General features: G+C 38.1%; 1 protein-coding gene across 1 annotated transcript in view; it reads right to left on the reverse strand.

Moving 5' to 3' along the window:
- tcf12 (transcription factor 12) overlaps positions 1–15,755 on the reverse strand; it is an 87,740-nt gene extending 71,985 nt beyond the window's left edge. The window contains exons 1-4 of the mRNA XM_034111974.2: positions 15,511–15,755; positions 14,770–14,858; positions 14,428–14,500; positions 4,699–4,772 (exon numbers count right to left, since the gene is read on the reverse strand). Of these exons, the coding sequence (XP_033967865.1) occupies positions 4,699–4,772; positions 14,428–14,500; positions 14,770–14,841 (219 nt within the window). The 5' untranslated portion in view covers positions 14,842–14,858; positions 15,511–15,755. The remainder of the gene's footprint in view (positions 1–4,698; positions 4,773–14,427; positions 14,501–14,769; positions 14,859–15,510) is intronic.
- Positions 15,756–16,397: the final 642 nt, after the last annotated feature.

A 16,397-nucleotide genomic window follows, 5' to 3' on the forward strand; every position in this document is an offset into this window, starting at 1 on the left:
CAGTTATTTCTTATTCTTCTATTTCATCTATAACAGCTTTATTCATCAGCCCACAGTTCATAGAAGGTGTTGTTACAAAGAAGAGTAGGAAACAAGAGATGCAATCCTACATCATTCCCAGCTACCTGCAGACTTTAAAAAATGCGTTTTCTCCTGCAGCTTAACAGTGCCTTTTCATGACAGTTATCAGCTGCAGGGCTTAGGTCTAAATATCGGTCACAGTATGGTTTTTGAAACTCGGGGTCCCATGTAATAAAAGATGCTCTGTTACAGGGGCTAATCCAAGCCCTGACTGAAAATCCTCCAATGCTCCAGTCAAAAACATCTCCCCAAACTACATTAACTCCCAGCAGAGGGACCGAGCAGAAGGCTGCATTTCTATAGAGCTATTTTCACCAACTCATACCTTTGCATTCAACATACAGTAAGAGAAAGTAATCTTATTATCCATCTTCTTTTGTGAGTGGATGGTGATGGAGTAATTTCAAAGGTATTGGAGTGTTGCGCTGCTGTCGAGGGAAATCCTCCGAGATTCTCTATTGTGCTCCCGCACAGGGCCGCACACACTGTTAATCACACCATGAACAGACTCTATAACAACAACAGCCCCGTGAGAGGCTGGGGGCAAACTAACACACACAGACCAACACATGCACAAACGTCAGCAGGCGAAAAACATCTCCTCTCTTCTGCAGCTAAACAAGGAAAATGCTCCAAAATACAGACCCAACGGAATAGTTCAAGACTTTGAGAACACAGAATACACGTATTTCTTTCTGGGAGTGACTAATGATACCCCTTTTATATTTGACCATTTAATATAGGGTAACTGACGGTAGCTGGTTAGCTTAGCTTAGCATAAAGACTGGAAACCTAGCTTTCCTGTCTCTGACCAAAGACTTAAAACACCTCTGAAGCTAAATACAAATCTCATTTGTTAAATCAGCACCAAATGTGCCTTTTTTTTATTTCATTTCTTGCTGGAGTTTTACTGAGCCAAGTCTTGGTAGCTGCTTTCAGGCAAGGAATATAACTGTAGATTCAAATGTGTACGCATTGTTTTATTTTTTAAGATTATACAAACAACATAGGCTACTGTAACAACATATATTGTGTTATATTTTTAGTAGTAATCCTGTCTGTAGCCTCACATTTAACATATATTTGGTCGGCCACTGTCAATCTATGCTAAGTGTTTAAATGTGTGTGTGTGTGTGTGTGTGTGTGTGTGTGTGTGTGTGTGTGTGTGTGTGTGTGTGTGTGTGTGTGTGTGTGTGTGTGTGTGTGTGTTGTGTGTGTGGTGTGTGTGTGTGTGTGTGTGTGTGTGTGTGTGTGTGTGTGTGTGTGTGTGTGTGTGTGTGTGTGTGTGTGTGTGTGTGTGTGTGTGGTGTGTGTGTGTGTGTGTGTGTGTGTGGTGTGTGTGTGTTGTGTGGTGTGTGTGTGTGTGTGTGTGTGTGTGTGTGTTTGTTTACTCCTCTGGGACTGGTGGATCATCAATCACAGATGCCTCATCATCCCCAAACTCTGGTGGCCTACATCTATGTGAGACACTAACACACCCTGTCACCGCTGCCACGGGGCCGCGTTGGCACTATTGGCTAAATAACTGTCTGATCTATGTGGCAGCGTGCGGGCCGGGGCTCACGCCTTGTCCCCCAATCACTCGCCACACCGTTTAAAAAGTTGTCTCCTTCACACTCTGTGCTGCATCCCAGGTGAACGCGAGGCTGCATGTGGCAGCTTGGGACGCGATGATTGGGTCTTGATGGATACGTGTGGGGTCGGGATTCAAGTCGGGGCAAGGCACTGGGGAAATGGGGGTTGTCGTGCGGTGGCAGTGGGCACAGACTGTCAGACCGCCTGCCTACAGCCACAGCTGCCCAGGATGCAGCGGCTGGCTCGAGGCCAAGGTCAGCGCGGCGGGCTCGGGACTGTTCACAGTTGACTGATCACACAGTCGTAGCTCACCAGCTCAAACAAGCTCAGGGACAAGACTGAATTCCCTTTGTAACAGACGGAGGGATGAAGAACTAGGATTTCTTCAGAGCACTGGACAGATATTGTGCATAAGGCATCATTTTGGAAATGGTTTTTTATTTGTTAATCAAATTATTTGATTCTAGAGAATGACAACAAGACATCTTAACAACAGGGAGAGAATAATCTCTGCAATTACGCAGAAACATACATATGTGTGAACGATGGAGGATAACTCACAGTGTGAGGTTCTCTTGTTGAGCATTTCTACTTCTTCTTGCATTTTCAACTTGCATCCACTCATTCATACTTTCAGTTACAATCTGCATTCAAACTTTGAATTTTTCAAAATCATTTAAAGGCTTTGGTTGAAATTCAACTTTGAATGTCTACAAAACGTCCAAGTTTTTTATAACTACGTAAAAATTCCATTTTTGAATTGAGTTCTCGGGGGGAGAATTAAAGTTTTCTTAAAAATATCTCAAACTTTCTCTAATTCCCTAATTTTCCTTCTTCATAAAACTTTACCTGTAAAACAATGTTGCTCTTTATAATGTAGCTATGGAAGCTACTACCACACACACACACACACACACACGCACACGCACACGCACACACACACACACACACACACAGCAGTCATAACAACCAGAAGACAAAGTGCTTTCTGATATTTAGGTAAAATATAAACCTCTCTTCATGAATTAAATATTTAACTTTTTGCTTTTTTGAATGATTGGCCTACCCCAACTAAAGACTACATCGTCACCCAGCCCAAATTTAACATGATCAACACTGAGGTTCATGAGAAACGCTGGTCGCATCCTAAGCAGGAAATATAGGATATACTATTTTATAAGCTACATAAATCAAGTCTCTATCATGATAGAGATATATGCAGCTGTGTGTGTGAGTGTGTGAGATGTTGCATGTGTTGTGTGCGTGCACGCCTTATGGTGGTGCAAACAGCTGTCTGCTGGCTGATGCTGTGCCTTGCAATGTCAGAAGCACTCATTTATATGCACCTGGAGCACAGATCTCTGTCTTATAATTCAAATCAAGCCGCCTATGTTACCATAGCCTGTGGATGTTCATTCGGGAAGGGCACAGAGAAATAAACAAGGTAACGCAGCTCGAGTGGCTCTGACATTTAACTGAAATGTAATGGAAAGTGACAGGAGATTGACATTAAATGAAATTCATACAGGGCATCGAGAACAACCAATGTGTGAGTGACAAACAAACAGGTTTGGAGAGGAGAGCTGTTCACACTTGCTCACAAAAACAGTGAGACACAACAGTAGAAATGCAGTTTGAATTGCAGTTTTTACTATATTATTATTATACACATGCAATACACATTTATTATTTTTACTCCTATGTGTGCAAAATGTCAAGCATCTTCTTGCCCAGCGCCAAATAAAAATGTCCATTTCCTTGAGTAAGTTGTGTTTTCTGCTGCTTTCTAATGACTTGTGCAGAGGCTAGACCCATGTTACCCCGGATCGAATTAGAGTCATCAGTGGTTGGCATTTGCAGTGACAAATAAAAAGCAAATACATTATTGAAATATCTAGTTAAGTTATCAAGCATGTGTAGATTCTTTATGAGCTCAAGATCTGAAGTCGGACACAGAGCCATGTCCTGTAGTTTACTGTAGTTTTACTGTTGCCAGCATTTACACACTATGACTGGCCGCCGGTAGAGGAACAAATCAATGGCCTTGGAGATCTGCCAAATGAAGGTCAGAGAATCCCATTCAAGCTCTGCTTAAATCCATTAATCACCTACAGTGTCACTGCATTGGCTTTATTCACAACTGTTGATGCACAAACAACAGCTTGTCGTTGAAAATAAACACTCCTATTAGAGGTGAAACAAATAAATGGTAATCTCATAAATTGATAAACAGAACGCAGCAAGTATTTTAAAATGTATGATTTGTTTCAGTTGTTTTTCAATCAAATGTATTTATACGTTCGGATGTTAAATATATTTATGTTTGGGACAAATGTAGTGCAAAATAAGATATTTTAGAACGTTGCATTGCACAAATTGTGGTGAAAATGTTTGACATATTGTAAATGTCAATGAATCAGTTAATCGAGAAAAAACGTAGCAGATTTATAGATAATGAATACAAATACTGAGTAAGTATCATCGATAAATATCTTTCCCCAAAGCTATTAATTCCAAAACATCAACTATGAGATAAAGAAATACCAACAGAAAACGTATATAAATACATTGGGGTCATAAGTCATCCTCTTTATGACACTGCATATCTGTTTTACATCAGAATACAACAGAGAACATTTATTTCTATGGCACGACAACTGATCACATATATTTGGTGAAAAACATGTACAACTTACTACGGCATCAACATATAAATGAGCTACAGTATTTGACCAGGCCTCTATAACTCAAAAGAAACTTGATCCCACAATAATGTTATATTCCAGTGACTAGTTTTCCTTTTTTTTTGTTTAGCTAATCTGATCACATGAAAAGAACTCCATTCCACCACCGTACAAGAACATTAGCAAGTCCCTTCTGTCCTAGAGAGATGTGTCGATTACAGGTCACACATCATGACTGGTATCTGGATAAGGTGAGACTAAAACATAGTGAATGTAGTGCTTTGATGTAATGAGTGTTAAATGATGTGCTGTGGAGCAGAAAGGTCGTTCAGAGGCATTTAGGCGAGGGTCATCTTACCCGGGAGGACTCGTAGGGCGGAGTGGGCTCGCCACCTGGGGCCCAAGACGCCTGGTTGGTCCGCTCCTCCACACCTGTCAGAGAGAGAGAAACACGACTCCGTCAGAAAGTCAAGGTTCATCACAGAGTTCAACGTGCAAACACACAGTTTATCTACATGATCTGGTTCTGCCTCAAACAGAGGCACGATGAAGAAGTAAGGAACGACTGAATCAAAATACTGCTCATAAATACACACATTATGCATTGACCCAGTGATTGAGTTCTGCAGTGTGTTTACAGATGGCATTGGATATGTGTTGTGCACAGGAATGTTACTTTACAAGTGATAAGGGGTGGAACATTTATCTTTTTTTTATATTAAATGTTTAAATATGATGGCAGTTTCAGTTAAACTACTGATCAGTTAATTGTTTGATTGTTTTAGTTTACAATTATTTTGATAGTGAATAGTGTGAATTTGATCAGTTTTATATTATTCAAAATTAAATATATTTGGAGTTTGAATTGTTGATTGGATAAAACATGACATGTCATTTTTTATTTTTGGAGATTTTATGCAAAAACAATTAAATTAAATTAAAGATTAATCAAGGAAATACTTATCTGATTCATTGTTCATGTTATATCCAAGGGCTGATTGAAATCTCACTCATTTACTAAATGTAATAGTTAAACACATATTGGGGTGGGATTTTAAGATGAGATAAGATAAACCGTCTTTGATCCCTACTCGAAAGAACGAAACAACATAAATACGTTTGGAAATTATTATTGTAATAATAAATACTACAATATAATTATTGTATTGTCAATTTCTATTTTATAAGAAAGCATTTATGAAATATTAGTATGTAACATTTTTGTTCTTTGAAGAACTTTGAAGTTGTTTGTTTGTCAAGAAAAGTGCAAAATACATGTATTGTTATTATAAGAAATAAAAATCTAAACCAGAAATGAGCACCGCCTCAATGTACCGGAACACAATCAACAGCTTAATGATTTGGCATTGATGCATGCCAGGCTACTGCCAGACAGCTGAGCACTAAAACTTGATAACTCATTTTAAAATGAAAGAAAACCTATACGCCTCAAAAGTCAAACAGATAAACAAATAAAATCAATAACTCTAACCGACTGCAAAGCAAGACCATCTGGCATGTATTGGAAAATATAATATCTGATCTTTGTAATCCAATGTATGAGATATAAATCTGTACAATTATTTGATGTCTCAATTGTTGTTGCTGTTTGAAACCATATTGTGTAAAAGCCAAAGTTATTGATCTTCCCTGTTGTAATGTCATCTGCCTCAGGAAAATGCAATACGCTTCGTTCATTTTAACTTCAAATAAAACAATATCAGATTTCAAGAAATCGTGTATGCCCAGAAAAATAATAATATAGCAAGCAACAAACACAACTTTTCAATATTAAGTTCATGTTTTACCCTAAAATCTAGCTCATGATTTGCACCTTCATGCAGCAGGGTTAGGCATACAACCCAAGGAACTGAATGTACACATCTGAAACAAACAATTTGATTAAAAGCAGAAGTTATAATCTGCACAGCGAAACCCGTAATTATAGATCACAACACGTGGACTAGTTCTCTGAATCGAGTCAGCTCAGTATAGCTCAGCAAGCAGCTTAGCAGAAAGACTATAGCGATTGATTCCCTTTAACCAGGTTCAATGCAGCTTTACGGCTGCTTCTTATTCGTCTAGAGGGCTATTAATTCCAAACTGAGCTCTTCAATATAAAAGAGACATGATGAAAAGGCAATATGATGTGGTTTGCAGGTACCTCCCTGACAAGGTCAAACAATATCCAATCTGAAATGTGACTAATTACACATTTTGTAGACAGTGTAGGGGATAATTTCATACTTTTAGTATCATACTTTTCTTTTTTCAAAGGTCACACTACCAATTCATTCTTAGTTTGAAATCTAATGATATACTTAGACAGAAAGTGCGTCACATTTCTCCAACTAGAAATCACGCTCAAGTGAGCAGAGTTATAGATAAGTCTCATCCTGACAAACATGTTGTTTTGCTGCTCACACACAGCAGATTCATTTCCTCTTTAAAGTCTTCATTATTACCCCCTCAGTGCCTTGATGGTAGAACAAAATATATGTTTTCAATAGTCTCACTTTCATAGACTCAGGCAGGGAAACTTCCATTACTATTTTTAAATATCTGTTACCATATCACATGGTTTTAGATATTGGTGTGACAACAGCGATGTGACATATTGTAGCCCAACTGAGGCCTTTTTACACACTGAATGTAACAATGGTCAGTGTCTGCTCTCTGGGCCACTGGCTGTCATCTCGTCTGATTACCATCTTCTGCCACGGCTCAAGGGTCCCCTCTCTTCTCCGAGCACAGGCAGGACAATAAGATTACTCACTGACACAAGAGGCAAAAGGGAGAATCACAAATGCATGTTCTGTTATTTAGGTCTGATGAATTGGGGGAACAAGCACTCTGTGGCAAAGATGCACAAAGAAAACAGGAAACAGGACATCCATCCCTTCTCACACATTATACTCCGAGCCAGGGTTCAACCTATTGGGGCCAGGGATGTATTTTCCAAGGACCCCCTGATTGAGTATATGCTAACTACCATTTGAACTCCCAGAATTTACTGTATACCTATACTTTCAAACAAAAAAAATGTTTTAGTGACAAACTAATTTTAATGAGTAACAGGTTGATATTACTGATATTAGGTTGATATTTTGTTTTTATATTCTGAGTTACTAGAAGAAGTTGTTCACTTACAAGTTGTTATCCCATTTACCCCACTTTGAGAATCAATGTGTAAACAGCTATAATAAATATCTGTAGATCACCTGGGCAGTATAGCTCAGTGTTAAGAGCTGGTGGCCCACCTGCTGCAGTGGACACAGGTTTGAATCTGGCCTGCGGCCCCTTTATGCACATCTTTCCCTTCATCTCTCACTTTCAACACTTTCACTCTCAAAAAGGCTAATCTGGCCAAAATAAATCTTTTAAAAGTCACCCATGTGGGTCTATAGTGCTGATGATACAGGATGACTTCCAAAACACTGTCAACGAGTTACTCCGAACAAGCAGACCAGACCCAAAACAAAAAGAAACATTATTACAAGAAAAATATTTTCGGACATAATAAAGGAAACTACAGGTGCAAAAGCAGCCATAATCACATCACCATAGCAGACACTGTCTATTAAAATATCAATGTTCCAGTTTCTTTATTGTTGTTGATCAATTCATACATACATACAATGTAGAGGGATGACTTTTACTAATCTGATCTGTTAATGATTTGCCAATTTAAATAGTTTAGTAAATGTTTAGTTATATTGATTTGGAAGTTAAATGTATATGTTTTATGAAGAAAAGACATAGAGAAATTACAGATAAAACCTCTGGATTATGCTGAAAATAATAATAAAACATAAACATGAAAACATTGCAAGAAGCCCCCCGATATATTAATCCTATTGCATTTACATATTTACAACATCTGGGATTGGATCAAATTTTAAAATGGTTAAACACAACCAAAACATTACAACTTAAACAGAGAAATCCTATTAGTGTTTTCATGTGCTTCCACTAAACGTTTTAAACATCATTATATACATTCAGACACAGGGATCAGTTTATGATTGAGTATGATTGAGGAATCTATAAAACCCCTTCCTTCTGTCCCCACCACTGAAAAAATGTTGGCAGAAAGACTACCCAAAGGGAAAAAGGAAAGAAAAAAGCTTCTGGTCCGGACGGCATCTTGAATGAGAAATGAGAAATGTCAGACATTTAAAAACTAAGTAACCTGATTCTCCACAGACACAAATGAATGTAAAACCCTCATGGAGGATTATTTTATACATTTTACGAGAACATGGAGATAAATGTTTGTAACGATTACTGCAGTGCAATGCTTTCCGACCTGCCTCAATAAGCATCATTATGTTTTATACCTAAATCATGTCGGATTTATCCCCCCATGTAAAACAACAGATCGCATTCACAGTCGGGCGAGTTTAATAGATGCCCATGTAAATATAAACAAATCCGAAATACTCCCCTCCTCTGCTGACTCACAAAGAGCACTTGACCTAATTCTGTTTCCTGTATAAATGAACTGAGCGGCACTAATGGTAAAACCAATGACTTCTTCAAACATATGTATACAAACAATTTATCTGAAGTCAAACCTTGACTGAGAAGAACCAAACAGTTTTACAAGGTTGATGTTACAGCCCTTTATGACTCAGTATTTATAACACTAACTTGCCATTTTTCAATTTCAGAAATATTCTGCACCATCTCCTAAATCCCTGAAAACAGGGTTAACATAATTCTAACTTGCAGAAGACAGAAAGACTGAAAATGAAAACAAAACAAGTATGTGCATGTTCTGATCTATTATGATGGCCAATAAAAGAACCCTTTTATTTAGACATTTGTTTAAGTATTTTCATATCAACAAGAAACAGGCAGAGACAGGAATGTTGTTAATAGAAATTAGGAAATAAGAGAAGTTAAAATCAATCCATGCCAACATTCAATGTAACGTCGTAATCTGAAGTGAACGAACATTACAGCCTGAAATAGTTCAATACACAAATGTGGTCCAGGTTTGTCCCATTAGTGTGTTTTAGTCAAGTTTACTTCATTTCAAATAAATTGTACACAGAGTCATAGCAGAAAAATCAACACTTCCTTAAAGCCACTAGAAAAGACCAGAAAAATTGACAATATATTTCTTTTTTTACTTAAACATAATCTTAGATGGTGTTGCCTCATTTTCTGAAGACCACTATGATATTACGTCTATGGATTACATCAATTTATCCAAATAAACCCCATACTTATCTTAAATGTGAATCTGTCAAGTAAAACCATCATAAAGAAATGTTTTTAGGGATAAAAATCAGCAAATTAATAATATGATCATTTGTAACCCGTTTGATAAAGAAATGACTTCCCAGAGGCTGAACTCAAAGTGAGGCTGTTTGTAGCTGTGTTTTATTATTTTGGGATGAAACTGTTGGCCAACCAACCCACACTGACTGCTGGCCACAGCTAACACATTTTCCACACGGATACATGACAAATGAGACATTCAACAGCAGCCAGCCACTGCCCCTCTGCACTGTGACAGTCAATGGCCTCATCAAACTTGCATCATCAACACAGCTGGGGGGGAGAAATTATGAATCTCGGTAAGAGCCACTTTGGGTATTTTTTCCAATCCATCTCAATCTGGCACACGATTGAAGGGTCTTGCCAGTCCCACTCTGCCTCAATTATCTGGCTCTGCCCAGCTGAGATGCAATAATCCAAACTCTCATTCCCTGCAATTTCCACACTTGTGTCTGCACACCACTTGCCTTATTTTCACAATCACTTATGTTGGGGCTACTTCCCATCCTTGAGGATCAGACACACAGGAGCACATGCTGAGCACTGAGAGAAGGAGGGGTTTTACCCAGAGGATGATACACTGCTGGGGTGAACCAGTTCTTTCTCACTTCATTATTTCTGTCGTGATAAAGGTTTAGTTTTGCATAATTCCGTTCCGTAACATTTTTCAAGAAATAGAAAAAATGATTATGACCAGCAGAGGTATATATGTGTGATTTAAAATAGACAGAGACACTTTAACCTGTTAACTAGAGAGAGACCAATAACTGAAATAAGAAATAGCAGTACAGACATTTCTTTAAAACTGTCTGTAAGGTTGTGACAATTTAAGGAATTCATAACAAAATTATTTGGCGATTGTACTGTATGGGTTTATGCTGATACAAATATTGGTAGCGGATATATTAATATTATATGTTTCCTTAACTCCAAATATAATAATGTTTGAGGACAAAAAGCTGCAAACCACAAGACAAAGCTTTGAACTGCCACTTTGAATTGGATTGCAATATTGCCACACCTAGAATAAACTGTTATTATAGCTACAAATTAAATTTGAATTACTGATAATCCCCACTAAGCATGAAAAGTACTGTTTTTATAAAGCCATTACAGATGAATGAGATTTTAAATGAAGAAACAATATAGGTGCTGTTATTTGATTTTCTTTTTTAAATATGGTTGTGTTTTTTTTTTTTTTATTAAAGAATGGTAATCATATGATTAAGCGTGCAAATGATACCTCACAATAAAAAATGTAATTGATTCTTTGGACACTGATACTATAAACTCTGCCATGATACGATTTATATTCCATCAATCACAGGCCTGCAATTGATTTATCTAATCCCCTCTCAACACAAACAGGTTCATTTATAGCAATTCAAATGCAATTGGACCGTTACTTGGCTCTGCAGAAACAGGTGTGCTTGGACAGAAATGGTGAGAAGCATGTGCCATGGGAATTTCAAAATAAAGGCGCATCTTAAACATGATGATGTGTATGGATGTTTTATACTGAAATCGATAACACTAGATCCTTTATCTAGAGTCGATATATCAATCCAGATAAATGTTTGTTGAAACATCCTCACATATCTACATACCACAATAGAACATTTCTAATATAATCTAAATAATAGAACATAATGTGTAAATTAAACGGTAAACCCTTTACTTTATTTAAAGGTGGGGTAGGTAAGTTTGAGAAACCGGCTCGAGATACACTTTTTGTTATATTCCATGGAATGCTCTTAACATCCCGATAGCAATGAATATCTTAAGTGCTTTGACAACAAATCCATAAAAAATGTCACCTGTGGAAGCCGTAGTACTGTAAAAAGCATGACCAATCATTTGAGCCGGTCCGGCTAAAATAACTGGATGGCCTACCTGCCTGTCAGCCTTCCATCTGTGCACAAACTTATCTCGTGCCCTCATTGGTCATGTGCGCATTTGTGTGTGTTGGAGGAGGGGCTCTGTAAGGAATTACCTACCCCACCTTTAAGTAGATTTGTTCCAGTAACGTCCAAAAAAAACAGCCCACTTTTAGTCTCTGTTACGGTTCTAAATAACAAAGCCGCCCCGCAGACAACACAGTGATGACAATGAGATTTGGCTGAAATGCATGATTCTCCTGACAGTCTCCAGTTATTTTCTGTTTTGTACAAAAAGCACCGTGCTGATGGTTTCTGTTTTAGAGGTCACAGAGTGCAAGCCCCCGCCTAGAGCAGGACTGCAAATAACCTTTTATTTTCATTATTGATTCATCTGCCACTTCATTTCCAGATAAACCTTTGGGTCTGAAATGTTAAAAATAGAGAAAAAGTTCATCCCAATTTCTTAAAGTATTAAAAAGACTTGTTTTGTCAGTCCAAAAAAAAAGAAAACCAGTTTAATAGGATATACATCTCCATATTTGAGTGTCTGAAAAACGGGATGTATAGCCATGTTGTCACTATACTTGTCGATTGTTAAAATAGTTGCAGATAGACGTATCGATAAGTAGACAACCCGTAGTCTGAAGGTACATGTCAATATCTTGAAAGGTTATAATAAATCAAAATGCACACAGCAATTTCTTAATACAGTACATGAATGACATTGATGATTGAGATTGCATGTGTGATGATCATTATACACAGAGCACCAACCTTGAGTAATCAAAATTCAAGTTTCCAAATCAAGTATTTTGTGTCATCAATGTGTTTCAACTTTGACTCAACAACCTGATTTTTTAAAACATTTCCTTATCCACAAACATACAGTGAAATGTAATTTATTATGTACACCTGTATAATCTGATGCAATCTTTGACACTTTTTTTACGACTGGTTACAGAAAATTGTCTATTATTATTCATCCTAGAGGCTGCAGTTGTTACGTTTCTGTACTGCAGGTGGATATGTTGTCCACTGGGTAATAAAACCAGCTTTAATATGATCTTAAAACAACAACCCTAACAATGATTGTTTGTAGCGTTCATATAATTATCATGGGAACCTCACTAGGAAAGTACACACACACACACACACCATGTATACATCACTTCAGGGGACATTACATTGACTTACATGCATTTCCTGGAGACTTATCCTAACCTTAACCATAACATGCCTAACCCTAACCAAGTCTTCACCCTAAAATTAATGATTCCCCTCATGGGGACCTCCAATGTGTCCCCATACATGACTGTGTAAACAGATTTAGGTCCCCACAAGTATAGTAATGCTAGGACACACACACACACACACACACACACACACACACACACACACACACACACACACACACACACACACACACACACACACACACACACACACACACACACACACACACACACACACACACACACACACACACACACACACACACACACACACACACACACACACACACACACACACACACACACACACACCACACACACACACACACACACACACACACACACACACACACACACACACACACACACACACACACACGATTAGGTATACTAAAATGAATCCTCACAACTCCACGGTTCATGTGAGACAGCCCTGTTCTCGGTTCTTTGTCTTTTCAGTTTCCACTAAGTGTGTGTCTTTCGTTTCACAGATAACTGACAACAAGGAGGCTTTGTGGATGCTCACAGAACATGCTTTCAGAAAACATAATGCTTGATTGTTGACTTTCACTTATAGCACGAGACAATAGATGTGCTTCGGATTAATTTCCTGTAGCATTTATAGCTGGGAAGCAATCCAGAAGCAGGGAATCTGAACTCTTGTTAAAAACAGCCAAACCATCCATCGAGATGCTCACAGATAAACAAAACAAGGACCAGGAATTTGTGGGAGAGACAAGCGTGTTTGTATATGAGGGTTTTGAGAACTGTCAAACTGCTGCTTGTACAAAGAAGAAAAAAACACTACATAACTCTATGAGAGGATTTCTCACAATCCTATTAAACGGCACTACAATTCACAAGCAGCTCCACTTCTGACCGCTTCTCACTCTGACATTTTAATTGGATTCTGAACGTACCTCCAACACACCTCACAGCGAACCCCGATAAAGACAGACTCTATTGTTTCTGTGAACACTTGCTGCACTTAATAGTTCATTTAAAAAGCCAAAACATGCCAGATTTACACCTCATCTGACAGTACGGTAAAACATGATTCACTTTTTCACCATGATACTAATTAGAAGATATCTGTGGCTTCAACTGTGCTTTGTTCCATGTTTCAACCACCAGAGCGCACAGAGGAGTGAGAGGCATCACATGCAAGGCAGAAAGAAAGAAAGGGCTGGAAAATAAATCAATATTATATTGACATCATGATATGAGAGTAGTTATAGTCTGAGGTTTTGTAATATGGTAAAAGTGTCTTTTCCTGGTTTTTAAGATTGTATTATTGATTATTTATATATACATAATTTGTGAATAAAAATAATAATTAAATAACATTTCGTGCTTAAATCATACATCAAGATATTGTCTAAACTGATCACAAATATGCATACTGATTGAAATATGTTTAAAGAATATCCTTTGAAAATTGTTGTTTTGAGATTTGTAACCGAAGTTCTTAATAAAATGCTCACTACTTTTCATTTGTCAATCATTAGCAAGGAGTCTTTTAAAAAAGCTTTACCATTTAATTGACTTGCTTTATTGCAATATATCGTTATCGAGTAATGAAACAACCTATATCTTTACAGTAGATTTTGGCCATGTCACCCAGCTCCGGATGAAAACTATGAGAACACATCAGAGGGTTTAGTGAGGGGCTTTGAGGGACCCTACCTGCTGCAGTGAACCGACTGCTGCCGAGGGTGGTGGGCCTGTTCTTCGCTCCGCTCACAGGTGGGGAGAACATCTGCATGGAGGAATACGGAGCTACAATTAGAGCCAAGACTCAACACTGTGAAAGCAGCCATTCACATAATATGCTGCAATTATCCTTAAAGCAGCTAATGAATTTAAAAAAGCAAGCCTAGTCTGTCACATCATATTAACCAACACTAATGTTAACAGATCAATTAGTCATGCTTTAGCCTATTTGAACCCCCTAACAGCTCTGAAAGCCAGCAGAGCTGCATGACATCGAGAGGTGAAGACAGAAAAAAGAGCAAACAGCCATCATACCGCACTGAAATCCAGCAGGTCACTCAATTCCTTGTCTGTTCCGAGAGCGGCAATCCGCTGCTGAGGATTCATCCTGCCGATCTAGAAACCTGAAGAAAACACAGTCCATCAGGTCACAGCGTGCTGCTTTATTCAGCAGCGGACTGCCACAGGAAATGACTGCCACCGAGGTGATTGTTATGGATGCAGGATAAAAGAGCCTCACTGAGAAGAAAAGTTGGCTCTGGCATTGCTGCAAATAGAGACTCTGACAGTTTGGTTGCATTATTAAAGCTTAAAATATGGCAAATGATGTGCACACCTTTAGTTTGCGTTGATTTGAGAGAGATGCATGGGTGGCACAGACATGCAGCTCCTCAGTGCTGCAGTAACAATGTTTGTCTGTAACGACATTTATGTAACTCACTGATGAGGCTTTCACGGACAGTGTTAATGTCAGTGCTATGTGTGGCCGAGCATTACGATTGTTAAGATTTGCTCAGGCACATAACGTACCTTGGCTAGCTGGCTAACACGAGCTGCAGTTTCTGGTTCATTTGTGTTGAAAATAGCAACCAGGTGCAGTGCGAAACATAAATGACACGCTGGGTCAAAATAAGTTACTCTGCCAAACAAATAATTCAAATGTCAGAATCCCCAGGTCCAGACAACAAAACGCTGTGATGGTCTTTCTCAACTCCCAACTTCTTTCACTGCTCCGAAAGCTTTTGGTAAACTCCCACTGATATTTTACCTTGTTACCTTAAAATCCCGACTAGGGTCATCTGGTGAAGACTCGCTTTCTTGCAAAACGCCTCAAAAGAGCGAAATGTGGGTTAAAACCATAGACTGTCTATGGTTAAAACGCCAACACCTGTGTAAAATATCCTCTATATCAGTTACGAGTTTCCCTTAGGCAGACATTTTTGGTTTGCAAAAGCCTCAGCACCACGATGACATTGGTTATCGTATCCCTCCGCCGCGCACAGTGACATGATGGTCCCACACAGCGGGAGATGCTGCAGGAGTCTGCTGCACACACATTAGTATTAGAGATGCTTTCAATTGGCTTTATTAGACTGCAGCATCACTGACATATTTACATGTCAATGCCGGAAACAAACTGCACTTCAATAATCACACAATATTCCAAAACTTGCTTTTCTTGCAACAATAAATAAAAAATAAATAAGTTTACACAAACAATTAGTCCCTTATTTGAATAGTCAATGACAGAAAACATTTTTGGCACATTTGATGGTTATTTGTTGTCATGCATTGATTGCAGAAATGTTATGTCTTTAAATGTGGAATATTCCTGACTTTTTGTTTTATAATTATTATTCAAATAAATATTTCTGACCTTGGGACTGACAAAACAGGACGTTTAAGAGGCACCACTATGAACGTTGAGGAGATGGGATGGACATTTCTCACTTGTTTCTAACATTTTGTAAACTTAATGATTAGTTGATTAATTTAGAAAATAATGAACTGATTAGAAGAGTGGATCATAGACTCTAGCCCCAAACGAACAATGTTTCAATTAATTGATTTTAATAATTGAAATTGTAACTTTTGTATACACTGTAGTTGATTTATCCAAACTAACACTGTTTATTAAGTATTATTCCAGCATATATGGAGCA

This window comes from Pseudochaenichthys georgianus, chromosome 3, assembly GCF_902827115.2.
Source record: "Pseudochaenichthys georgianus chromosome 3, fPseGeo1.2, whole genome shotgun sequence".
Classification (NCBI taxonomy): Eukaryota; Metazoa; Chordata; class Actinopteri; order Perciformes; family Channichthyidae; genus Pseudochaenichthys; species Pseudochaenichthys georgianus.